A 27,803-nucleotide genomic window follows, 5' to 3' on the forward strand; every position below is an offset into this window, starting at 1 on the left:
AGCGGACGGTTCTTCCCCAACACGTCACGAGGGAGTCGGTCGGTAGGGGCTCCCGGTGGATACCGCTGCCTGTCTAAACACCAGTTAATAAGGAGCGACTGCACCTGAAGGTAGCTACGTTTTATTTCTCTGCTGATATTTAGGTCTGCTAACTAAGCAGTGCATAACTTTGCCAGGGCTCGAAGTGATTTTACTCTTACCAGCTGGATATATGCAGTTCACGTTAGCTAGCTAGCAGCTAAATGAGGCAGTTAGCTTCCATAGATTAGCTTTAGCTTTAGCTAGCAACAGCTTCTCCTCTTGCACAGTTGGTTATCAAACAGATGGGCGCAGGGACGCTGTTATTGTTGTTTGGGGTTGATGTTGTCAGACGAGCGACCCCAGTGGATAGTCCCTCACAGGCGTGTACTATTCCGGTCTGGTAGCTAACACCAGCTAACTGTTACCTTGTGTATGAGGCGTTGACTGGACTGTAGTAACGGTGTTATAGCTCAATGTCACCGGGTCTAGATTAGCTTTATCAATCAAGGAGCTGTGCATCCACAGTTTACACGTCCAACTGAGACCTGTGCTAGTCTACATTGATGTCACTATATGTTAAACAAGTCTTAGTGTTCACAAAGCCACTCTGATCATCTTAGGCTGACAGTGACACGGTTAACTTGGTCATCTGATATCAACAATATCCTGCTCAGTGGGTCAGGAGGGTGGAGAAACTGCTTTCCACCCTATCTCTAAGATGTCCCTGCTTTCAAAATGTACGTGATAGTGAAACTTGCTGTTTACTGGGAAAGTTGCTGTAAACCGGTTTTTGCTGCAGCAAAGATAATGCAATAGTCCCTTAATGTTGTAAATGCATTTTGCAGTATGAGGGGCCACTTTACCCCAGGTGGGGTCTCGAGTTTGCATTGCTGCTCTTACAGTGAGCTCCAAAGCAGTCACTACAATAACAAAGACTCTAGTAGAGTTACGCCTCACATTTGACTGTTGCCTAGATCTGGCCTGACCCTTCCTCAGAGATGGATGGTCTTGAAATAGAAAGGTCTATGTGAATGGTCTGCTGGCGGTTTATTTTTAATAGCAAACAAAGGTTAGAGGTCAGTAAGAAAGTGAGTCATCGAGACAGAATAAGCAAGGGGCACACAGTGCGGGGGGAATTTCTGAAGTCAGGGTTCCCAAACAGATTTATCTTTTGGCATTTTATTGTCACACTTGGACGTGATCAGCCATCAGCAGCAGCCCCTTCTCCCAGCGCACTCTACACGCGCTGTAATGAGGCCAACGTGATGGAAGCAACTGAAACTCACTGAATCTCGTCAGACAGCTTCATCTTTGTTTTGCTGAGCGCTGTCCTCGCTTAAAGGTTGCCATTGAACTGCAGATTTTAAAGATGCTTCCTGTGGTGTGTTTTGTTTTCGCAAACATTTCTGATATGCATGGCTGTCCTATCATGCAAACTTAACTGCCAAAAATAGACAAATGACTGGTTCATTGTTGCACTCCTTTCAACAGATAAGAATACTTGCTGTATAAGGGCTGCAATTGATGATTATTTGCATTGTTGAATAATCTGTTGACTATCTTTTTGACTAATCGATTAGTTGGTTCAATAAAATGTCAGAAAATGGTGAAAAGGGCAGTGGGTAACGTTATTGATGTAGCATTTTCATGCTAGAGTATTGCTTGAAAGTTGTGCTTATGTATTTTTATAATTCTATATTGGCTGTACCTTTGTAGTGCAGCTGGAGGACACAGGGATGGGAGTCAACAGAAAAAAGAGGAGTGGTAGGTGTAGGTCTAATCACTTCTTAAAATACTCTCCCAGCTTAGATAAAACAGGGGCTTGTGAGCCTGTCAGCAGCAGCAAAGCTGAGCAACTCTCAGCCCAGGAGGACAAACAGTTGCCCTTTGTGTTCTCCTCGATTGCCACTCCTACTTCCCCCCGCCATGCTACTAAGCAGATTGTTACTCTTGTTGTTGTTGTGATCACAGGTTTCAATGGTGCTGACTTGATGGAATCCAAGCGGGCAACAAAGTGATGGTCTAGGACTCGCAGTCACAGAGGTGCTTGCGCGTGGAATGTTGCGCTGGTCGGTGCACCTAGAAGGAGGGCCGCGGAGAGTCAACCATGCTGCTGTGGCGGTGGGCCACAAGGTTTACTCCTTTGGAGGCTACTGCTCCGGGGAGGACTATGAGACACTCCGTCAGATTGACGTGCACGTCTTCAACACAGGTAGGTGGTGTTTAATGAGACAAATTACAAGGAAAAACCTGAATAAATGAGCGGAGAAACATGACAAACTGCTCTGGAGGAATTCTGACGCCATGGTTTGAATCCAGTTGCCCCCTTAAAGGGAAGTATCACTGCAAATCAATACAAAGTCATCACCTTTATTTTAAGATGAAACATTGCTATGCGGCTGAGAGTAGTTTCTTCCAGGATGACAACACCCTCATCCATAGAGCATGTATGGTTTGCTGAGGATGAAAGTGATACGAATCATAAGCAGATGCCTTAGCAGACACAAGATCTCAATTCAACTGAACAACTATGGGGAATTTGGGATGTCTTAGACAATGTTGTCCACCACCATCATCAAAACAAAACTACTAAATGAGAAAATATCCTTTGGAAAAATGGTGTTCCAATTCCTTCAGTAGAATTCAGAGACTTGTACAAGGCACACCGAAGCTGTGTTGGCAGCATGTGGTGGAGCAACACCTTACTAAAACACTTTTAGGGTATTTGGATTCAGGCATATAAATTCTTGAAATAATGTATTGTTTTTTGCTGTTCATCTTGACTGTGAGTGCGGCTTTAATTGGAAAGTGCTTGTTGATCCCTCTTCCTCTTTTATGACCTTATAAACAACATCAGTGAATTCAAGAAATATATTTTATTTTCAGGTCTCAAGAGCACATTGAGTTGTCAGTGAAAAGAGCTGGAATAATTCATTAGGGCCAGACTAGAATCCCGGTATATCTATTTATGAATATCTTAACCACTTTTGGTTTCTGTTTGTACTGAAATTATTTGTTTTCTATGTATGTGAAAATAATTTTACCTTAAAAGCCCTGTGTTTTTTAACTATAATGAAGCAGGGAAATATTTGTTTTTTCTGGAGTGAGGACGAGAGAGTGCCTCAGAGTTTATTGAATTTGAACCGTTTTAACGGTTACTCATAACAGCTGGTTATCAAAAACCAAGCTTTCCATTGCGGTTCGTGACATGTTCTGTTAGTTGTTTTTCTCACAAACAGGTGTTTTCCCTAAATGCGCTGCTCTATCTTTTATAAAACTGCTCCCTTTTCTTCCTCATAACCCATTTTATATATTCTTTTCCCCTGTGTGGTCAGCCACCTGCTTTAGGGTTTAACAACTTCTTAAAGTAGCTCGAGCCTACCTGCCGTTTCTGTGACATGAAAAGATCTGTGGAACCAACTTGATAATAACACCTTTGGCTGATTGAAATGGAAATGGGACCTGCTTAGCCATTGTTTCAGTATTTCATCTTGTCACTTGTTTTGTGCTCCTTCTCTTTGATGCCTCTTTTACAGCGGAGTCTGCTGTCCTTTAAAGCCCTTTGTTTTTTTCTGTTTTCTTTACTTCTATCTTTTCAGACACTTTTTAACTTCTGGTTTTAACCCTTCAAAATAAGTAAAAAAAAATGAACAGCAATAGGCAGTTTGGATTTCATCCCGATGTTTCTCACTCCATGACATCTTGTTATTCTGTTCATTAAAACAAACAGGTATGTCAAACAGCTGTAAGAGACTGGTGAAATGTCAATACTGCCCTTTATTTTTAGTTTGACAGTTAAATCTCGTGCACATGTATTCCCCAACTGTTTCACTCATTGTAATTGCTGCCTTTATTTTTTTTAAAACATATCTTGAACCTCAACTATCTAACAATTAGGTTACCACTGTCTGCAGTATGTTATTAATTATAGTTCCATTTACTTTGGGATTGAGGTATTAAATTGATCCCTTTCTCGACTGTTTCGTACTTTAGTGTCTTTGCGCTGGATGAAGCTGCCTCCGGTGAGGACGGGAGGACACGAGCGTGCCCGTGAAGTGCCATATATGCGTTATGGCCACACAGCTGTGCTGCTGGATGACATTATCTACCTCTGGGGTGGGCGTAATGACACAGAGGGGGCCTGCAATGTGCTTTATGCCTTCGATATCAGTAAGTATACCTGCATCTAGCTCCTGCTGTTAAGTGTTAGTTTCAGGCTATATTTCCTTTTAAGATGCACCTGTTTGATGTTGAGGTTGTGAGAACAGAAGTAAGAGAAAACTGTTTTTACGTCAGGGAGCTGTAACACCTGCTTGTATGTGTGATAGTTTTTTATTGCTCATGACTCAAGTGTTAAAGTATTGTAAAATGAGAAGATGAGTCCCTCGCAATAGTACGTACTTAGAGTTCATATAAACATTTCCTGCTTCACAGACACCCACAGATGGTTCACACCCAAGATTTCAGGAACTGTCCCAGGGGCGAGGGATGGCCATTCGGCCTGCGTCCTGATGAAGGCAATGTATATATTTGGAGGCTATGAGCAGCTGGTGAGTCTTCATCACTCTTCACTGTGGGACTTACTCTCCGAACATTAAAACATCATTTATTTGTCTCCTCTGCTGTTTTTAAGGCGGACTGCTTCTCCAATGACATCCACAAGCTGGACACCAACACCATGGTTTGGTCATTAATAAATGCAAGAGTGAGTTAAAAATACCAGTTGTTAATCCGTCATAAATATAAATTTTCTTCCTCTTCAGACATCGTCTTGTGTTGAGTCCAGATAAAAGAGGACACAAAGCAATCACTCATCAAAACACAAAGATAGAATGGACTGGCATCATGCTTAGTTACATTCAAAGCGCTGTTGGAAATCCACAAACCATCGGTTATTACTGTAGTGGGCAGTAGTGCGACACAAGCACTCAGTGGTCAGATTGGCTGGATACAAAGGCACTGCAATGTAATGCTGCTCCCTGGTAGGGGGCCAAGTACAAAAAGCCTCACAGAGGATTATGTATACTCCCCTTTTGGGAAATGCCATTTGTGTTTGTACATTTCAACCTGCTCATGTGATAAAGTCTTGTAAAATTTATTTTAAACATAGACACCAGTCCTGAGGGCGAACTAGGGATTGGTGCAGCGGGGGCTTTCTCTACCAGCCGCTAGTTTTAGTTCCTAACTGATAACATTTTGTCATCAAGGAGATTAGAGAATCGTGTTTACAGATTTAGTTGTTCATGTGACTGTATGTACTCAGACTTGCATTCCTGTTGGAAACAAAACTACCTGCTGTTCTGACACATGACCTTATTTTATAATAATGTTGTCGCACCTGTTTAGTCTGGTATTCTCTTGAGTCTTGCTTTTTTGTTGCAGTTCTAGTTGATTCATTTTTTTTCTCCCATTGCTGTATTTGTAATGCAAGTCAAAAAGCCTGTTTGTCTGCATAAGATTTGTGGAAAACAATTGGAGCACATTCTGGAAAGAAGGGCACGTGAGAGCTTTTTCTGTGGCTATGGGCCAGCTAAATGCAAAAGGGGATAGAGGCTTGCCTTTGTCAGGTGCAGTTTCATTCAGTGGAAATGAATCACATGCCATTATTGTTCTGTATTTTTGTTTATTATACATTGTTACCACAGTATCAGCTGCATTATTATTCTGTGTTTGATTCCCACCTGATATTATACAATGTCCATTTACTGTTACTGTACAATGTATTTGAAAGGCTGTGGTGCTTAAAAAGTCGTTTGGTTGTTGTGTGCCTTTTGTAGTTGGCAACTGGGTCCACTAGATGGTGATGTTTAGCTGAAGTTGCTGGTTAAGAAACCTCTTTTTTTGCCAGTATGGAAATGAGACTTTACACCCAGGGTTATGGTAAAAGCTGAAGGTTTGAGGTCAAAATCAGGTTATGCAAGATTGCATGTAGGTTATATTCCTTGCTTTCTGTCCTGAGTAGACTGCTTTATGTTCGTTTCCCTACTGAATGTTTATGGAGTGTAAAAGTAACATTCGCTGGTCTTCTCTTCGCAGGGCACTCCAGCACGCTGGAGGGACTTCCACTCAGCCACCATCATCGGGACAAAGATGTTTGTGTTTGGAGGGCGAGCCGACCGCTTTGGTCCCTTCCACTCCAACAATGAGATCTACTGCAACAAGATCAAAGTGTTCGATACAGAGACCAACTGCTGGCTGAGCACACCTTCAACACAGCCTTTGCCAGAGGGACGCAGGAGCCATTCAGCTTGTAAGACACACACATATGTTCATTAAATCAATCCGATGAACAGATTTCTGACTAATTCCCTTAAATGCATTGATTTTTCGACTACATTTTCCTGTTTTCCCTATTTTTAAATTTTTTTTTATTCTGAAGTAGCCTTAAAAGAGATAAGGATCCAACCATAATCCATTCAGACTCATGAGCTCAATTTGAGAATTTTGTTGCAATAAGACCATATGGAGAGTAAACAATAAGTAGTTGTATTGTTTTGTTTGGGGGAAACAAACAAACAGACAAACTGTATGGCTCTCTTAGTTTGAATAGTCTGAAATAATAAGTTCTTTCGTGTAGAAACCGCAGTTGTTTTCCAGTGTGACCTTTTCTTCATTGCATTCTCATGGTTTGTTTTTTTTATTGAGGAGGAGGGAGTATAAACAGTGCTTTTCTTTCTGTATTCAAGATTGCATTTCTTCGCCCACATTGTCTGATTAAACAAATCCATCCTATTGAACCAGTTCACAGGGTTCAGTTGACTGTGCTGCAAATTTAATTGATCTGCATGATAGACCTCAACATTTTTTTCCTTTCGGTGTTGTAGTTTCCTACAACGGTGAGCTGTATATATTTGGAGGATACAATGCCCGTCTTGACCGGCACTTCAACGATCTCTGGAAGTTCAATCCAGGTGATACATTATTTATTATACATATCAGATTGGGCAAACATGTAATGTTGCTGTAAAGCACTGCTGTGAATTGTTTCTTTCCTGGTAGCCTTCCTTTGCTTAGTGCATAGTAATTCTGTTTTTTTAATATACCTGCACTGATGATTGTTCACCTCCGTTGAGGTAATGCAGAACTGGCAGTGCTAGCTCCTGTTGACCCACTTTCCTTTTCATTCTTCTGTAAGGAGCCATGTAGACAATCCTCTCCTCCCTGATTGCATCATTATCAGTCTCCTGATATTGGCTGGTTGCTCCCTGTTCACTATGCCGAGTTTGAAACACAGATGGCCATTATTTTTTGCCAGAACCGTACAGGTGAAAACTGACAATAATTCAGTCTTTAGAGTCTTCATCTGCTCTTACGAATGTTGCCAGATCGATTCTCAAGTATATTTTTAATGTTTTTGAGAAAAAAACCTTTGTGTGCTTGTTTGAAACAAAGAGGAAACAACACACCTGGGGATTATTCATTGTCAATATGATGTTGAAATGGCACTGTACATTGGTTTCTTTAGTATTATGATGACCATCTTTTAAAAATACAGTGCCTGACACAAGTCCAGTGCATTAGTTATTACAAAAAAAAACCTGTCCTGTTTCCTCTCAGTTCCTGCCTGTTTATTGATATACTGAGATGTATGGATGGTAACAAAAGTACGCTTATACAGAATGTGCAACATATCAGATAGCCTAGCAGTACCAGTATCTAACCTTTCAAGTTTATCACACATCACAGGGTAATTAGTGATGAAGTACCTGGCACTGTGTCCAACTGGAAAGGTTTGCACTGGGTGAACCTTAGATCTGCTGTTAACCATTTAAACCTGTGCTTTGTCTTCCACTAGATGGCAGCACCTCAGTTATAGTCCTAATTATCCAACAAAGTCTGAATGGCCTGTTGCTATAGAGATGTAATGATGCTGTTGGCTCTGAGAGTGTGAGACTGCACACTTCATCCTTATATGGAACAACTGAGAGAGCTTCAACATCGTCACTCATACTGCACTTCAGCTGAAGAGAGGAGAGGATTTATGTCTATTTCTGAAATGTAAAGTTTTGTGTTCAAATGAAGGCTAAGTTTCGTCTTTTTGCTTTCATCACTCCTCTTTATTCATGTATCCCTGGGCCCTGTGTCTAAATATAGCAGGGAGCTGAATTAACTGCAAGCACCATGGGAAGCACTTAGAATCTTGTTGTAAGTTTAAGTGACTGAGAGTTTGTTTAGGTGTAATGATGTAGTCCACACAAATCAAACTTTGCTTTGTGAAAGATCCCTCTGTCAAACTGTTTAAAGCAAGAATGTAATAAATTATGTAAAATTGTATAACGTATAATTTACTGAGAGTCTTCCATCTTGAAAGAAGACAGCCGGGGTGGGGCGCCCATTCGCTCAGTTGAAAGAGCAGGCGTCCCATGTGCAGAGGCCTTGTCCTCGCTGCAGCGTCCCGGAGTTCGAATCCCACCTGCGGTCCTTTGCTGCATGTCACCCCCCCTCATCCTGTTTCCTGTCATCTCTCTGAGCTGTCCTATCGATAAAGCCATAAAAGGCCAAAAAAAATACTTTGAATAAAAAATATATTGTTATCTCAACTTTATTCTTGTCTTATGTGTAAACACTACAGAAGCCTTTGCCTGGATGAAGGTAGAACCGAAGGGGAAAGGCCCGTGTCCGCGTAGACGTCAGTGCTGTTGTATGGTTGGAGATCGCATCATCCTCTTTGGAGGAACCAGGTGAGGCACAAAATATCAGTATCCTAAACTGTAATTTTTCTCTACAGTTTTTGCTCCCAATTGTTGCCCCTTGCCCCTTTTGATTATTCTAGTGGCAATACATTTTATTTCTTGATTATCCACTTTATTCTCTATGGATTTATTAATCAGATCTTTGTACATGCGCAGTTAATTATGAATATTTTCCAACTACAGAATATGAATATGATAAAAGCTTAGGCTGACAGCACATGATGATAAAACCCCATTGTGCAAGCTGAGCTATTGTTTTCTTATAAACAAAGCGATGCCACACAGCTAAATGATGAATGTGGTGACACCAGTTATTATGTGTTATCTCAGTTCTTGTGTAGAAAATGTTCAACGTAGTCAACAAATCAAAAGATTAGAGTGACTTCATTTGTCATACACCTCAGACACCACTGATTTTCATTAATTTCAGTAACCCAGTAGTCAGGTCTTAATCAAGTCATCGTTGATTTTGTATTACAGTTTTGTATAGCATAATTTATTATGATATGGTATAGCATAGCACAGTGTTATAGTATGGCACAAAATAATATAGTAATATATTATCGTATGGTATAGGCTAGTAGTATGGTATGCACTTATTTATAAAGATGTATCAATATCTGTGAGTCTACAAGCTATGAGGTCTAAGGGCGGCCACAGTTTGCCTTTTGAAAAACAACACTTTCATCAGCATTTTAACTATGCGAAGCTGCAGTGAATGACTATTGCAGCAAAACTAATGAATCCAACTACATGTGAAGGTGACTCAATATTTCTGTTAGCAGTGATGCTTTAACATTGAAATCTGAAATCACTTTTGCCTACCCTTCTGGAGTTATACCTGCAAAATTATATGATGACATACTTTGTAACAACACCTCTGGCCATGACATTATTTTACTACTGTCTCTGATAATGTTAGTATTTACTGCTGAGATGTGCTGTTGCTAAAATGTGACACACAGTGTATTTATCTGTTCAATATAATGCTTAATTCTGCCGTTTACCTTTTGATCAGACAAAAACATAAGGTAAAGTCAATGTTACTGTTGTGTTGTTTTTATATTGGAGACTCACATTTTGTTGATACTGTAGTTTCTGAATTAAGTCATTATTTACACAGTTGATTTTACTTTAAGAACAAAGTGAATTGAATATTGGATTGTGAATTAACGTTATGTTAAAGATAAAAAATTAAATATGACCAAACCTGGAAACTCTTGGATAAAATATTGGTTTTCAGTAAGAATTGAAAAGTTGCCTGTCTAGAAATGGGAAATGTTACCAACCCTATTCTATATTTACACTGAAAGTCTACTACTTTTAATTCTTTTAATTCTTTTCATCGTTTGTCATCATAATTTCGATGAAGCACAGGCCCTCAATACAAACTGCTCACTGTGTTTGTTTGAGAAAAACAAAATTCTTCCCTCTCGCCTCTTTATGCCAAATGGAGGGTCTGGCTCTAGTAGACAGCAGTCTGTGATGATTCCCTTGTTGGCCATAAGACAGTAGTGATTGCTGGGGCTTCATAGCTGGTAAGGTGCCACTGGGCTGGTGACGGGTTGTGATAGGCCAGTAGCCAGTGGAGTAATTAGGTAGCTAACGGTGTTAGCATGGTCCAGAGTAGTCTGGGACCTGGGCTACTGTTATCAGCAATGCTGTGTTATCAGACAAACCCCACTGGGTTAACCTGATAGGGAGGAACGGGAGGCTGTGGATAAGAGTCCTCTCAGCCCCACTACGTCTACAGGCCCTCGAGTCCTAAAGGCTTCTGTCTGCTGCTGGATTAGTTTTCAACTGGTCCAGTGGCCTCCAAATCACAGGTAGCAAGAGACCCTAATACACGTGTCATCAATTCATCCATTATAACATCATTAAAGTCATTATTAATAAATAATACTACTAATCGAGCTGAACAATGAAGCAAAAGATGAAAATCACAAAGTTTGGTCATGTCAAAAGGTGAGAAAATAGTAATACAATGAAGAACTATGGTGCTGCAATGATGGTCTCATGTTTTTTTGGTACTGATCCCAGAAGTATCACATCATGATAATTTTAATAATTATAATTTTGAAGTGAAATTGAAATTGTGATGCAATTATCAGTCTTGAATATATGGCTGTTGTACTAGCTGCCCAAATGATTGCATTGTGATTTTTTTTTTTTTTACCATATCTTGCAGCCCTAATTAGCATGTTTATTGACATAAAAAACAAAAACGATGTGACAAAGCTTTTGTAGTTCATAAATGTTAATTAACTTTTCCCACCATGTCCCAGCAGAACCATATTTCTGAATTAGTAATTAGAATTTAAAGAAAGAAAATCTGCTCCTTCTAAATGCAGCAGTAAAATGTCAGTAAAGTCAGTTATTAATAATGAGGGAAAGGAAAATAATTGTCCAGAGAAAGAGTTTAAGGTGATGCCTATATTTGAGGATTGTTATGCATTGTTTGGGTTCTCGCTGGGATTAGGCCAGGATGGGTTTTAAGGAGTCATGATTTCCTGTTGGGAGCAGATAGTACTGGGGCTAGAAAGGGAGTGTCGTTGGGGCTGCTGGAATGATGGAGGGTGCTGGCTGAGCAAAGGAAGAAATCAAACACCACACATTATCTCCAACATCTTGTTTAAAATGTTCAGGGCAGGTTTGTTTTTTGTTTTCACTCTGGCCAATTCAACTTTTCTGCCTGAAGTTGTTAACATATATTCATGAATGCACATCAAGTGTCTTTATAAGTGGAGAACTTTAGTTTGTTTGTGTTGTTTATAAAGTCGAGGATTTTGGTTTAAGTCTGCCAAGATGTTGTTTCCTGTTACTGTACAAATTAGACCATGATCCTTGCATCCTCCAAACAAGGTGGCCACACAGGTTCTTCAACATTGCACGTTTGTTGTTTACATAAGCACACTTAAGCCTCTTACACACAGGAACTCCCATAAGCACGTGCACACACATACTAAGATACACAAACAAACACCAAACAGCTTCGTATCACACTTATTTGTTTGTTTTCTCTTTGTATTCTTATTAAGGTTCATTTGGTTGATAAAGTTCAGACTGGGCAAGTGTTTTCACATTATATATCTGTAATTTAGTGTAAACACTATTGCTGTGTCTCCTGTGTTTACTTGTGCTTGACCTAACAACATGAGAGTGGTTAACAGGGCATAAAGTTATTGGTGTCTGTCTCAATGCAATTGACAAATGTTTGCGCAGGTCATCATGAATTACTCGCTGGACACCTTGCTTGTGTTTTTTCTGGGGCTCCTCCATTTTGGTAGGCCTGCCAAAGGAAATTGTGTTCAAATTTATGGTCTACGTCTTGTTTTCCTGAGTTAGTTGTCCTTTCATATTGATCCAAAACAGAACCCTTCAGTTGATTCTTTCCCCAGTTTATGATATTTATTTTACCTGCAGGAATTTGTTCAGGAATAATTTATTACTTTAGTGAAGGACAATAAAACTATTAAGTGCAAGAGCGATCTGCTTTCAAAGGGGTTACGCTTTGGACTGGACATAACACTGAACTGTGTTGACAGTAAACACAAGTATAAAAACAACACCAACAGCATGATGTAGCCCTTGTTATAGAGTCATTTGAGATTTACATTGAATGGGCCTTGTTATTTACATTGGATTTCTCTGTTTTGGTGCTGTTAAATAGTGTGTGATATTCTTTGTTTGTGTGCTTGTTTCTAGGTAAACATGTGCCCTTTTTTTAGGGTAAATGAGCAGTGTGTGTGTGTGTGTGTGTGTGGCTAGGCATTAGTGGCAGTCTATTGTGTGCCACTTACGTCAGTGTAAACAGGCCTGCTGATCTGCAGAGAGGCGCGAAATTCTGCCCCATCTCTGATTTATGACCTGAGGGAGCATTCTTTCTCACGGACTGCAATTTGATATACCCTCAGCACCTCTGCTACACTCATTTACTGGGACCTGCTCACTGCCCCACGAAGGACGACCCGTGCATGACTAACTCCACCTGCACTGACCTTCAACTACGCACACAAGCAACAGGCAGCATCCTTTGCCAAATCCTGTGTGTTTGTAACTTTTCTCTCACCTTCCGAGGAATTGAACACTGCTAAAGTTGATTTGCACATGAAGACAGCACCGCAAAGATTATGGATCTCCTGCTGAGGTTATGTTGTCATTGTTGGCATTCATGGCACTCGGTGTATAATTGCCTACGACAAGCCTCGGTTGGGCTAAATCGGGAAGCATTTTAAGCTTGGGAACAGGGCATCCTATGAGGGGCAGGATGTGAACAAGGACATGACAGATTGGCATGCTGGGAGCAGACAGCTTGGAATCTGTGAAGGGGAATCTAGCACTGGCCCTTGCGACATTACGACGTGTATTCGTTGCTTCATTAAATTCAGAGAATTTATTTTTACCATGACATGTATTCATGCCACCCTGTCAGATTGAAATCATCTCTTTGTGTTAAATTTTTACTCTGATTTTAGTGATTTTTTTTTCATCAGTTAAAAAAAAAGTTAATTTTGAACCATCCCAGTTCTCTGTAGAATAGAGACGGTATGCCTTGAGCCTTGCAGCACCTTTATGTGGGCTGCTGATGAAAGTGGTTTTTAATTGCCCTTCACTTTGAGAACCAAGGACCAGTGGCTGTCAGTTTAGGTCTTGCAGTGCCAAAGTGGCCTTAAGCCATGGATGTGTCTCTTTGATGTCATCACTATGCTTAGACAGGCCGAGGTCTGGTCTGTGACCCTTATGTTATCATCTAAATTTATACAAGCTGAGACACAGGATGATGAGGTTAGTGCTAGTAGCGTGAATGATTGCAGATTCTCCATAGGGGCAGCTAGGTAGGTTAGACTAGTTTTAAACGTGCTTCTGTGCGCTGCCAAGTAGTCATAGCATTGACGACTATGACAACTTGACTTTGCTGGACTCTTGGTACCAGCTACTTTTCTCGATTTTGTTTATCACTGCAGCTGGTACCGCTCTAATTTAGACGGGATTCTTAGCTGATCATAGCGATGCCTTGACAAACAAACAACAAAGGAGGGTATGCTTTCCCTTTTTGAGATGCTTTCATCCGCAACTCAAGTAAAGAACATCTCCTCTTTGTATTGACCACAGCATGGTTTTTTGGGCTGCCATTTTAAAAATCTGGGTCAAGTAAATAAAAAAAAAAAATTGGAGTTGCAATTTGCTGTCTGTGCAGGATGTCCGTGTTAAACAAGTGACAATTCTCTCTGAACAATCAGTGCTCTGCAGTGTTTCCACTCCTATTAAGTATAGACTCGGATTGCTTGAAACCTTGACCAAGATCGTACCAAACAAAAAGCACCACGTTCAGTTAGTATTAACAACTTTTGCCAATGGAAAACCAAATGAAGAGAAAAGAAAAAGAAACTTAAACTGATAATCCTATGTAACACAAACATCTGCTTATTAAGAAATACCATTGAGCTTGTGGCAACAATAATTTTTTTATCCTGTAAATGAATTTATCATTTGATAACCTTTCTTAAACATCTCTAATGCTGGAAAACCAAAAGCTTGCAAACCCACTTTTGAAATGCTGGCTCTGTGGCTCCACAGTTGCCTGATGATAATGACAATGACTGGCCCTGAATGATTTTTATGTATGTGTCAGTGCATTGTGTTTCTGGCATAAAAGGACAAACTATGGTGGGATTTTTAAATCTTAGCGCCTATGATTCACTTCCTCTGATTCTGAATCTCAGTCAAATTAAAGAGGCCACTGTAGGTCACTGCTGAGATTCCCTACTAGCTTCAGCTCAGTACCCAGAAGAACTCTCTGTCCCATTATACCATTCTCTCTTGTGTCTGGATGTATTGTCATGACTTGCTGATTCACAGCTCCTCTTGTTGAGCTGACGTCAGAGTTGTGCACATGATTGCTTTGCTCTGCCAGCTATGATATTCACTGACAGTTGGTAGATTTAGTGACGATAGTAAGCATGCTGACACCAGACCTGACATTAGATCCCAAAGCATTTATGTTTCAGCTATTGGGTTGTTTTAATGTTTCAGTCACTCAGTATGTTGACTTAGTAAGGATAGAAAATGCTAAATATAAGAGCCGGTATACCACCACTGAGTTTTCTGGTGGGAGAGTGTGTAGCTGCTGTATACTCTGAGCAAGAGGGAGACTGCACAGCAGTTAATCTCACGGGTAGCCAAAACATCCCAGCCCCAAAACCTCTTGTTTAATCCACCAGAATGTCACCAGGATATTTAATCTGCAAGGAATTTAGCTGGTCATTTCAAAACATTGAGATGTTGAGCCGCAGAGCCTCTGCAGAATCCAGTGATTCTGTTTAGTAAATCTGAAAGGTCAAAAGCCTGGTGCCTCGATATCACCTACAAGGCCATTTTGCACCTTATCAATGGCTGAAAGGGCTGCTGTTACAATAATCCAGCTGGTAAGAGTGTGGCTTGTTATCACTGTTGAACCTGACAGTTCAGATGTTAGACTAAACATTACATGGGACTGAGCCAAAACTAACTCTATAATACTCTATTTTCTTGCCAGCCATTTTACAAAAAATCCTTTTTTTGTTTTCATTAATACCTGAATCTAAATATCAATATGGCTGCACCCTATAATAACGTCTGCCACAGGGAACTTGGCTCCACGGAAACATGCCTATCAACACTCCATAGATTATGATGCCACACACATGTTGTCGCTTGGCCTTGGGTGTCAAAGGGTAGGCCGCAGAGGTTTCCTTTTATTAATAGTGTGTGTGTGTGTGTGTGTGTGTGTGTGTGTGTGTGTGTGTGTGTGTGTGTGTGTGTGTGTGTGTGTGTGTGTGTGTGTGTGTGTGTGTGTGTTTAGTATGCCCGAGATAAAACCTGTCAAACAGTGGAGGTGACCCTAGCAGGATATAGGGCATCCCGCACGTGGCGGGACAGGACCTTTGGGCAGCACAGCATCACAGTGATTTACTCTTCAAAGACAAGCTCCTGATAGTATTTCATCTGCATCTTAACCCTCTTTAACCCACTAACAGGCTGTATACATGAAGGTGTCATAGGGTTGAGTGTTACACAGCAGCTCAAATAAACAGACTGCATAGGTGATGCTTTGTGATGCTGTTGTCCACATAAATTCACGTGTCTAACTAGTAGTAGTTTGACTTGTGATTTACTACTGGTACCACAAGCAAAAGCCCATCTTGGCGGTTTTAGGTCTCCTCTGTGGAACAATGCCATGCTCTGTAGACGAAGTAAAAAAAGATGAGCAAAGCACACCAGCTTATTGATTTAACAGGTTGTGCTGTTTATTCTCAGTCAGCGAGTCATGTTTAAACAAGCCTGCTTGGCAGTGAAATAGACTTTTCTGAAACACTACATGACTTTTGTTTGTAATGAAAGAGAATGATCCAACTTACATGAGAGGGAATACTTATAGCAGTCAGTAAAGCACAGAATATGGAGACATAATCACTTGAAAAGTAAGAAGTTTACTCGAAAGCTTTTCTGATTGAGGGCATGAATCATAAGCATACATGTACTTAAAGTAAAGTCTAACTTTCTCCTGTTAGGTTCTTGACCTTGAAGCTAGTCTTCAGATTGTGTCTATAAAGGAAGTAACTTATATTTCAAAATGAATCCTCCAACTATAGAGGAGCATTTGACAAGTACTTCAGAGTTTCCCCTGTACATCAACCAGCTGTGTTCAAGGTCCTGAAGCACTATTTCCTCTTCCTCATTTTTATAGGCACGCTTGGTTGATAACAACCTGTCCTGATAAATGGGACTAAATTTATATTTGCCAGAGATTTGTAAGGCCTGTTTAATTCTCCCCAATAACATCACCATCCAACTAGATTTCGTCCTCAGGGGTTGCAATTTGAGAGGCATGCTTCACTAGTGGCTGGCATCTCCTCTGTCTAATCTGAAGCCAGGCGTCTGTCTCTGGGAGCCAGCTGTAGTTTGTGTCTCACCCTCTGCATGGGGCTTAGGTTTGGGCAGCTACAGGTCTTAATCCACTGTCCAGCCACTGCCCGGGAGGGGGCACAGATAGCGCGGTAAGACGAGGTGAGACAGTCGAGATTAAAGCAAAAGAAACGGGCAGGAATCTATCGATCTGTGATAACCAAGTCTGTTGGATTTGTGTAAGAAAGTTTAGCTCCGAAACTGTTGCCAGCTCTTGCTGGATTTTAAACAGTCCACAAATCCCCTTCTAGATTCTATCTGTAGATTTGGTAATTGCTTCAAAGTGTGTATAAAAATTGAAGGTAAAATAATGACTGAAAATGCCTAGAAATTGGGGCTAATTGCAGTAAATGACTCAATGTTTTGTTATTTATGCAGCTGAAGTCTTAGAAGCAGGGCGAATGCTTTAATCCTTTGAAGGGATAAATATCCTCCACCTACTACAAGACTACAGTCTTGCCATAGTCTAGCCACAATCTTACATTATTCTTTAAAACTGTTATTTTTAGGGTTGTATCATATTCTTTTATTTTTTCTTAACATTTTAATATCTCTTGTCATATTTTTTGATGTAATCTTCCCCCAAAAAGTCCTCGAGCACCAAATGATCAACTTGAATAAACTAATTTATCAGCAGATGCAGATACGCAATCATGTTTTTTTGTAAAGGCTTAAGGATGCAAGTAATTTACTATAAGAGTGTTCGCGCCTAAATAGATTTATTTTGTTGCTCTGGTTATATAGATGTAATATTTGGTGTGTTAGATTGCTGCTATACTGCCCTGTTAAAATTGGAGTAAGCAGGTCGCTTTGGGTTGGTAGTTGGGTCCAGAATCACCTTTAATTCAGGAAAAAAAAAAGCGATGCGCTTATGATTGATGCTAGGAAGCTTAACTTCGGTATAACTATTCAGTATAGCCCTAGTTATTTTTTAAATAATGTTGTTTTAAGTGTCTGATATGCTTGTTTGCAGGTTGTGTACTATCACTACCACTAACAGCATTTTCATTTCTTTCACTTAAAAGTGGTGCTGAAATAACATGATGCACGTCTGGCCATTCTGATAAGGTTCTTGGCAGGAAGTTATAGTTTGTGATGAGTTCCTGTTAGCTAGATGGTTCTGAAGGACCAAAGTTCAATAGGAAGTTGAGAAAGGAAAAGGATGCAGATTATATCACTCCCAAGAATGAGGATACGGCCAATGAAGCCTCTGAAAACATGCCTGCAGCAGGCTGGGGTCCGTCCACTTTTTTAACACCAGTGTGTGTATGTTTAGAAAGCAGAGGTGTTACTGATGGAGTTTGCTCCAATACTCTGTTCTCGTCACTTGACTTGCATTGTTACTGTTTCTGAAAGTCATTTGCAAAATGTGTGGGTAATTACATTCCTGGACACTTAAGACAAATTGGAGTGTTCCCAGACTCTGTGTTGTTTCCTCATTAGTTTTAAGGGTACAGTTCAGCTCCTTCTTCGACCGTTTTGAGACCAAGGTTTGAAAGATAATGAGGTGGAGCAGGCAGTGCATTGCTGGAAAGGACTGGCAATTGGGTGATTAGACACCCTCATTGAGTGTTGTTTGAAATAGCAGCCCGTGTTTTTTTAGTGGGGGTGCGGCATCACTCAGGCCTCATTCAGACTGGGAACCGCTGCTGCTGTAGGGGGAGGAGCACTTTCACACATAGTGATACTTTGCTGATCGAGTAACAAAGTGACCCATCAAACCCCAGGATGCCACATAAAGTCACACACTGTGACATTCCCGCTTCCAACCATTGCCGGTTGCCTCTTTTTTCCTTCCTCAGCCTCTATGATCCCCTTCCGCCTCTTTCTTTTTGCGATGACCAATAAAGCATTATCGTTACTTAATGTTCTGCTGAATTTCACACCCAGGCTGACATTACCAATGAACACGCGGGAAAGCCTCGTCTCAAGGGATACAATCTTAATCTCTCCGGGTTGCTCTTGTTTAATCAACCTCTTATCTTCACCTTTTCACACATCATCATCCAAGGCCCATACCATCTCCATGTGAATTTGCACAGTAGTTGACAGCTACTGCAGACAGAGATGCTACTTTTCATTACTTCTATTATGGAGATGGACTGCTGATGCTACTGTCATTTTTACACATACAGTATTTAATGCAACCAATAAACGTTTGAATCTTGTGGCATAGCAGCTTTTGTCATCGGACACTGAGCGTAGGTTGTGAATAATTGGTATGCATACAAGATTTAAAACCAAATTATTCTCATAATATGCGGTACAGTTGCATTTGCAGCAGACGATCAATTTCAGCAGTAGTTTTATAGCTGCGCCTTTTTTAAAAACGTATTATAAAGTCTTTATAAGTGATCAGCCCGAAATGTAAAACACCATTTTAATCACCACAGTAATTTTACAATCAGCATTGAACGGCAGGTCTGGGAGTAGACAGTCTATTGATAGCTGGGGGGCTCGGATGGTTAGGGTATTCTGATAAAGGTCCATGCTGTAAGCCCGGGTGGATCACCTCCTGGGGGGCAGGGAGCGTAATGACTTCCCCAGCTGGCCCCCTGGGACGACTGTGCTCGTGCTCTGCACCCCTCCTGGCCGCTTTAAGCCACTACTATGTTTGTTTAGTGAAGATTAGCAACGTAAAACCCCTACAACATCCTGAACACGCAGCAAAGGGAGACACGATGGAGAGGACAGCGGGAAAGGGGAAAAGAGATTGATGGGTGAAGAGACAGTGGAGGAGAGAATGAAAAATGGAGACAGATTGAAGTAAAATTGAAACATAAAAACTAAAAGTCAAAGCAACTCAAAATCAGTAGTTTCTGCTAGATTTGCTTCACAGTGGTGGTGTCTGATGGTGTCTCATGCCTTGTGACAGTCCATGTGTAGTAGAAAGCTTCTTGCAAAGCTATTCTTAAAAGTCCCTCAGTCATTCTCCATGATGGATATTTATAGACACTAAACTGCCTGGTAAATGCACCTGTTTGTCTGAAGCTGTCCTCTGGGTAGTGTAAAAGTGTAGAGTGCATTTTTATCCACTAATCTGGACAGGTCTCTTGGTGCACTGTTGTTACGGATGTAAAGCAATGATGTGCATCGAGTACATTTACAGGAATATACTTGCTGCCTCAAGAGAATACATTTTCCTTAAAATGTTAGTTCAGCTCCCACAGACTGCAGCTGTTGTTTTCAGTTGCACTTTATTCAGCTGCACAGTGTCCTTCCAAGTAGCCATGTTGCATTTCAACTAATTGATTAATTGATTTGAAGGTGGTTACTGAAGAAAGTCCAGGCTTTTTAAATTGTGGTGCACCAGGTGTCTCACAGGTGTGTGTGGGTGCTGAGCTGAGGCAGGAAACAGATGTGCAGTGATATCAACGGCTGCACAGGTCTGGGGGACTCTCAGCACGGGCCAGCCTGCCGTCTCACCGCAATGCTGTACTTCCTGTGGGCTTAAATCATGCCAGCCCATGATAAGGCAAACAGAGCACTGTGTTAACAGACCTGCTTTTTCTGAGAATAATCTGTGGCTCCCTGATTATGAACTTTAGTGGTTAAAGAAAGATGGTAAGAGGATGGATGATGAGGGGAATAATTGGATGCAAAGTACAGAAAGTACAAACTTGGTAAAACACACAGGAGGTTTAAGGAGTTCTTTTGTCCCCCTGAATAGGTTTGAAGCTTTGACTACTGCTAATTTAAAAAAAAAAATGTTGTCTATTTTTCTGTTTCTCTGTCTTGTAATATTCTGCTGTTGCAACAAACAAATTTCCCCGTCTGCGGGGACATTAAAGGAATTCTGATTCTGATTCTGCTAAGTGATCATATTCAATATTTTTTTGTTGACAGCTCTAATCTTACAAAAATGTTTTTGTTTTACAGTCCCTGTCCAGAGCAAGGAATGGGTGATGAATTTAACCTCATGGATCATTCAGACCTGTATATCTTAGACTTCAGTAAGTATCCTTATCTGTCTCTTCTGTGAGTTTAAGAATGTGTCTAATCTTGCAGAGCAAAGCAAAGAGTTCATATGCAGTTTGGAAGGAAAAGTACACATTTTGTTGGATTTTAGTCATTTCCAGGTCTGTTGAGCATAGTGAAATGTTTGCTTCCAGTCTGTTTCCCCTATTGTGTTTTCAAAAGGGTAAAATTCATAATTGTGTTTTTGATAGGGTTTGGGGCAGGCAAAATGTTTACCACTGTGTGAGAGAGAACAGGCCAATGTGAGCTTGGAATCCTCAAAAGCAAGGCAAGAAGTATCACGTGTTGTTGAATGCACAAGTACAAGGGCTTGCTTTTCTTTTTTGGTGTAAGGAAGCCATACCTTTATGGCTGTGTTCCACAGATGCAGTGAATGAGTAAGGCTCTATAAATGCTGGAACTTTTTGTTTTTTATTTAAATGGTTAGAATTTAACATTTGTGTTAGCTGTTGGGTTTAAAACAATTTATTTATATAATAAACACAAACTACTCAGATGCCAAATGTGGTCTGAAAAGGATACCAAGAAGTCTGGAAAAGACAGATCTGATGCATAATTGTCCGTTTTCAATTGTCGGTTGCCTTTGTAACTAAGAGTGTGGATTCTTTTATATCCAATGCTCACCTTAATACATTTCAAAGAACCAATACCCTCCTTAAACCACTGCTACACTTCCAACCTGGCCGAGCATGCCTGGCATTGGCCCTGCTTTGTATTATCACGTGGGGTACTTCCGTCTCATGGACTACCAAATAAAGCCTTTTTCCTGCCTGTAATGCGGTCAAGCCACAGTTAGGGGTTGTGTAGGTGGGCTGACACAGAGACCGTATGGGACTGGCAGTACCCAGTGGCATCCCCTGTGGCACACGCCTCCACGTGCCAGTCACATGTGTCTTCACACTGTTTATTAGCGAACATATGGTGGTAGAGCTTTGACGGGGATAGTAATTCAGAGAAAGTTTGTCAATAGTATTAGAATGGAATTTTAAAATAAGATACTAACATCACAATGTTGTGTGTGTCCTTATATGTGAATGCTGTTGTTTGTTTGTGCTGTTTTTCTTGGGTATTTGATTAACACAACATGATGGTTTTTACACTATAGAGACGGAATCTAATGCCTTTCATCTGCAAATCCTCAGATCAAACCTGCTTGGCTGCATTTTGAATTCCCACAGCTGAAATGGATATTCTTAGCCTGGTATGATTAGTGTCTATGATCTGTCTATGACTCATTACACTTTCTCTTCTTTTCCAGGCCCTAATTTGAAGACGTTATGCAAAATAGCTGTTATTCAGTACAGTCTGGAGCAGTCAGGACTCCCACATGATATCAGGTCAGACGAGCATCCTATTTGGTCACAGATTTGACATATTGTTGTTAATGCTCTTTGTGTTAGGCTTGTCATTGTCGCTGCCACTGTTTCTTCCTTAGTAATGATGTGTATAGAAAAATTGGATCATGATAAAACAATCATGAAGTCTGTGATGCTCTCAGTCTGTAGTCTGGAGAGGACAAGCATCCTCTGATGTGATACTTCTATTTTACATTTGCTTCAATGCGCTTCATTACAGAGGGGCTTAACAATTTGATTGGAAACTTTAAAAAATTTACATGAATGTCAGAATGTCTTGGTATTTTTTAAGCCCCCTTTTTTGCTTTAATGAGAGCATGCACCTGAGCAGGCATGGACTCCACAACTCCATTGAACATTTGGGGGAACTTGGAAGACTGAGAAATGCAAGCATTTTGTGTAATCATAAGAAGCTTTGTGGCATACAAATGATGCTTGGACAACATGAGTCTTCAGATTTTACACACACTTGTGGAGTCCATACCCGCAGTTATTAAAGCCAAGCAAACGAAAGCAAAATGGGATCAAACCATATAAGAACTCTGACATTCATGTATACTTTTCAAGGAATTCAATCAAACTGTTAGTATCATTTGTAATGTTAAAAAAAGGTATTGTATTGTATGTTGAACAATTCTTTTTGAGTCTTTTGAGGATGCCCGTTTCATACCTAATCATGATGCTATCACGTGTTACCAGTGAACCTGTTTACCTGTGGAGTGTTCCAAACAGATGTTTGTGGAGCTCCACAACTCTCCCAGTCTTTTGATGCCCCTGTCAGAACCTGTCTTAATGGTGTTGCAGGCATGAAATACAGAATAACTTATAGTTACACATATTAATGAAGTTGATGAAGGTTAAACATTCAATATTTTGTTTTTGTACTGTTTTCAAATGAGTATATGTCAGGAAGGATTAGCACATGAGCACGTTCGGTTTTATTTACTTGCACATCTCTGCTTTTTTAGAGTAATAATACATAATTTTCTACTCTCATTGACAAGTTAGAAATTATTTTGACATTTAACTTGTTGCAAATAGACTTGCTGAAAGCTCAAAAGTTGGAGAGCACTATGAGTTGTTGTGACATTGCAATCACAGGGTAGGGGAGGTTGTAATAACCGTGTTAAAGAAGGCTGACAGTAGCTGCTGCTGAAGTACTTTTTTTCCTCTATGTGCTTTAACATCTTGTTTTAATTAGCTGCATATAAAAGTGAAAGTGAGTATGTTTTAAATTGGCAGGGTCCCATTAATTAAAATCTGTCTTTTTCTCAGTAATCAAGAGCGTAATATTAAGCTTCTGATTCAGTAATATTCACAGTCAGTTCATCCAATTTAAGCATATAACTTTCTCACATCACCTAAATGAAAAGACCTTTTCAAGCTAATGTAGCTCATTAGACAAGTGCATCTGAAACGGAGAGGTATGAGTCTGACTGAGGTGACTTTTTTTTTCCCGTGGACCCCATGCAACTTGAAACTAATTACTCCTCTCAGCCTCTCATTCCTCTCACACTGTCACTGCCACCTTGCACGCTCCCCACTTCAGTGTTTGCAGTTGTGTCTTTAACCCTCAGAGGGTTTTTCTCCTCTGGGGTCACAAGACTCTGGTTAACTCCCTTTGCCCCTCACTGGCATGTCCAGCTCCAATGCCAATCTCCCATCTTAAACACACACGCACGCAACGAAAAAACGAATAAAGCAATTGAGAGGGGAGTGAGTGTGAAACCAGAGCCAGTGATAACAATCTGGAGCTCAACCTCTGACCTGTCAGCAGGTCAGCACAAGACCCTGTTGTCAGCCCCTGCTCCTGGCTCTCGTGTTACAGCAGAGCCTTCCCTCATCCCTGTCCACATCGTAGCCCTTCGCTCGGACAAGAGGGGAGCAGAGGGTGAAAGGGAATGGCACACAATTGGTTGATTGAGTGTCGCCGCAGTAGATTTGTAGCATTTTGGATATTTCAAACAATTAAAAGTTTCTGTATCAGAAGAACATGATAAAAGTGTCTGCATGCTTCTGATAATCTTACTAAATGATCATTTGATAAAAGATCATTTGGTGCCCATTTTAACTCCTGGTCGTCCATTAAAGCAGTTCTTTAATCTACCTTATTCCTAACCTCCATGATATCTTGCGCGAATTATGGGTGCAACCTCCACCCTGTCACTGACTGGAGCCTGTGTTTGTACACAACGTGGTGTGTTTGTAAAAGACCAGTGTGAGTGCAAACCAGATCAGAACTAAAAGACAACGATGTGTCATTTGCGAACATGAAAGGAACCCTTATGATTCTTGCCTTTTGACTCTTCCCATTGTTCCCTCCAGGTGGGAGCTGGCCGCCATGACCACCAACAGCAACATCAGCAGGCCCATCTTCTCCTCCCACGGCTGACACTGCTGAAGGCGAAGCAGAATCAGAACTCCTCGCACTGTTTCAGGACACTAGGCTTTTATCTTTCTAACCAACTGAAACTTCAATGGACTGTTTTTGAGGAGCCTGGAGCTGAAATTGTTTGATTCAAGTGAAAACTCCGACCAAAATTTCCTGAGTGCGACTTCCTCAGAAGGACATCCTTGAAGGATATTTTAACCCTTGAGACAACGGTGATATGAGATAGAAACTATTGACACCTTCTTCTCTTCTTTCTAGCCTCTCTAGAAATCCAATCAGCCTATGATAATCATAGACTTCTAATCTTAAGCACAGGAAGAGACGACAAGAACTTCAGCCAAAGGTCTTGAGAGCTAACCTCTTTGTTGAGGATGTCACACTCAACAGATCTCTACTAAGGGACAAAAGTGATCCTTGTGTTCCTGATACAAAGAGACTGAAAAGTTAATGAGTTTGTATATCTCGCAGCTCTTACTTAGTCACTAAACTATGTAAAACTATCATGTCCATTTGCGGCAAATTAAGTTATGTACACAGTATACGGAGTGGACGAGGCTAACTTATTACTTGGGTGTTAAATGCAAGGAGAGGGTGTGTTGCGTTTTTTAGGGGCGTTATGCTTGTGAAAGGTTCTGTTTGAATGGCTTTCAATGCTAAACTTTTTCCCTACTTCATCATAACTTGGCTAGCACCCCTCTGCTCTTAAGTGTCTCAAAGGTGATTTGCAAGGCAACTATAGCAAGCTGCCTGTCTGCCTTGTAAAATAATCATGTCCATCTACCTCCCTAAAAAGTGTGTGGGTCTTTAATAAGACTTCCCATTAGACCCATTAGATCTACACTTCCCTCGGAAAAAAAGGCCTTTTCACAGGGATGTTTGTATTTGTTGTATTCTTCCAAGAAATGTTATAATGTCACAGGAAGAGTGCGACTCACCCCGCCACATCACCCTTACCCTGCGGTTTGTTTTTCAGTGCCAAATGTAGAAGGGAATCGTGATGCAAACGCATACTGTGTATGTGTGGAAGCACGTTGTCCCGTCTACGAGTAATACTAGCCCACCTGCCTCAGTTCGCCTGTTGTTGTGGGGGGGGATCATCACTAGTATGCATAATGTAGTCGTTCCTCTTATAGACAATCCGACAGCGTTCAGAGACTCCTCCTCATGACCTGCTCATTCATAGAGAGGTGAAAAAACAAGAATAGTGTGGGTGTGTGTGTTTGTGTATGAGCAAAGCTACACCTGAGCAGATGTTTTAAATGCATAAGGGCTGTTGTTAGATGACACCACGCAGCTTGAAGAATACCCAGAACAGCTCAAATTGGGGTGTGTGGTTGAGATTTTATTAATACTAATAACAACATTTTAGAACAAACTTTAAAAAGAAACACAAGCTGTGTTGGTCTTTTTTTAACCATTTATCTCCATCAAGGATAAGTTTTGGGATGTTCTGTAGTTTGGATATTGACAACAAATCACATAAAAAACACCAAAACCTACAGTGTTATTCCTCTCTGTACGCTTTGCCACCATGTTTGTGTCCATTTGTTCCTAGTGGGCGGTACCTACAGATGGTTCATTAATTTCCCAAAACAGCTGGACAACTTCATTTGACCAACTTTTCTCTAACAGGAGGATTTAGTGCATATGGTGGGGAGTTTTTTGCAGTGGTGGATTTGGTCCATGAGCAGCGAGTCTTTACAGCTGCAGCATGGCGTAATTAAGATCGATTCAAATCAGACTAAAGTGGCTAAATGAGCTGGGTCCAGCGTTGTGGCTCTGAAAGACTACGGAGAAGATGCATCAGGTTTTGGATGCAATAAATATCTGTTTGTTTTTTTTCAATTAATTGTTGGTTTTGGCCTTTTTATGGGAATTTTTGACAATAAGAAAAACACTGAACATCACCAGACTTCTCATTTGAATCTTGATAATAAGAAATATGGCATGACATAGAAATGAATAACTTGGCGGGGATGAATATACAGGCAGAAGAGTTGTATTTACTGTATACTGCCTAATTATGTTGATAGTGAATAGGAACTGTGTTACCACAAACTTGTGAGCTGCATCAATGCTTTTCAGCCCTGGTCTTTGGGACCAAGTGTGCTCCGGCTTTCTGTCCTGCCTGATAGTTGAACTCCATCTAGAACTATATTTTACCCTGAATTACTCGATAGACTTGATCTCTGCAGGGTTCTGGGTCCCAAACATCAGGACTGGACAACACTGACCCACATCCCAAATGTTTACAAATCTGTGTATTTCATGTGAAGCAGTGTAAAACAATCTTAAATGCAGGTCAAAGTCACCAGATAACTGCACTAAAGCCAATCGCGGCATGTCAGGCCTTACAGTGAGGAGACATGTCGGTGCTGCTCTTTGCCTAAGTAGAGTTCCAGATTTTGAGACGATTGCCTGCCCGAGCCAAGTGTGAATTTTATTTACAGACCGGTGGTGCCAATGTGACGCAGTCTTGTGCCGTCTAACACTGCACACACACACGGACATATCACACTGGATATCTCCCCAGTACCCAAGTAACTTGGACTAAGCAACAGCTGGTGCAGTGAAACCACAGGGAAGCTGAAAAACAAAACCTACTGGTGAACAAAATCAAACTGTTAATGTGACACCAAATGGCCATCGGCAAACTGATAATAATTGTTTTCTCTTTTTTTTTTTTTCTAATGTTTGGTGTGGAAGTCGTTTTTGTTTCAGGATTTTGGTCCTTCTCTTGTTGCGTGTGAAGATTATGGGTGATGGTATTTTCAGTCAAGAACTTTTCAGGTATATGAAGTAAATATTGAGCAAATGACAATGTAGACACTACAGTCAGAAATAAAATACCACATCTGCACAACAGATTTCCTCAGTGATGGTCACTCACTTGCCTCCAACTAATGACAAGTCGTAGTGATTTAGCCCACATGTATTAGCGTTACATTTTTAATGGCAGCGATGATGCGCCTCTATTATTTCTCATTTAACTTTGTGAATCTTTACCAAAAGCATTTGCCAACCTCGAAAAAAACTGCTTCTGTGAAGAAAAGCGCATCATTAGATTGTAGCACCCACTCATGATGAAGTTATTCAGGGTGAGCAGGAATTATTTGCCAAGCAGAAGTACGTGACCAGACTGATTTCATGCCAAGAAGCGTTGTCTGTCTTTAGGGCTTAAAGTAGATGGGTGAATAATTAATAAACAACAAACAATGCTTGGAAAAGAATCCGAACAAATTACTGAGTGTGTTTTTGAATCATTACGCAACTGTGCCGACTCCCTATTCTCACTGTTTTTCTTTTTCTTTTATATTTTACACATTTTTCAGAGGGGACTCTGTATCTGTTGAGGTTGGTCAGGACTTCCTGTGCAATATGCTTTATAACTGTATCAATAATAAATCTGAGAACATTTGA

The 27,803-nt window shown here is 40.6% G+C and overlaps 1 protein-coding gene across 1 annotated transcript; it reads left to right on the forward strand.

Moving 5' to 3' along the window:
- On the forward strand, positions 1 to 27,803 carry klhdc3 (kelch domain containing 3). The gene is made up of 11 exons (XM_030441989.1): positions 1 to 110; positions 1,993 to 2,233; positions 4,015 to 4,191; positions 4,456 to 4,571; positions 4,655 to 4,726; positions 6,058 to 6,271; positions 6,846 to 6,932; positions 8,594 to 8,702; positions 20,538 to 20,611; positions 21,895 to 21,973; positions 24,317 to 27,803. The coding sequence occupies exons 2-11, from the start codon at positions 2,080 to 2,082 to the stop codon at positions 24,381 to 24,383; spliced, it is 1,149 nt and encodes a 382-aa protein (XP_030297849.1). The 5' UTR covers positions 1 to 110; positions 1,993 to 2,079; the 3' UTR covers positions 24,384 to 27,803.

Source organism: Sparus aurata, chromosome 15 (assembly GCF_900880675.1).
Source record: "Sparus aurata chromosome 15, fSpaAur1.1, whole genome shotgun sequence".
Lineage (NCBI taxonomy): Eukaryota > Metazoa > Chordata > Actinopteri > Spariformes > Sparidae > Sparus > Sparus aurata.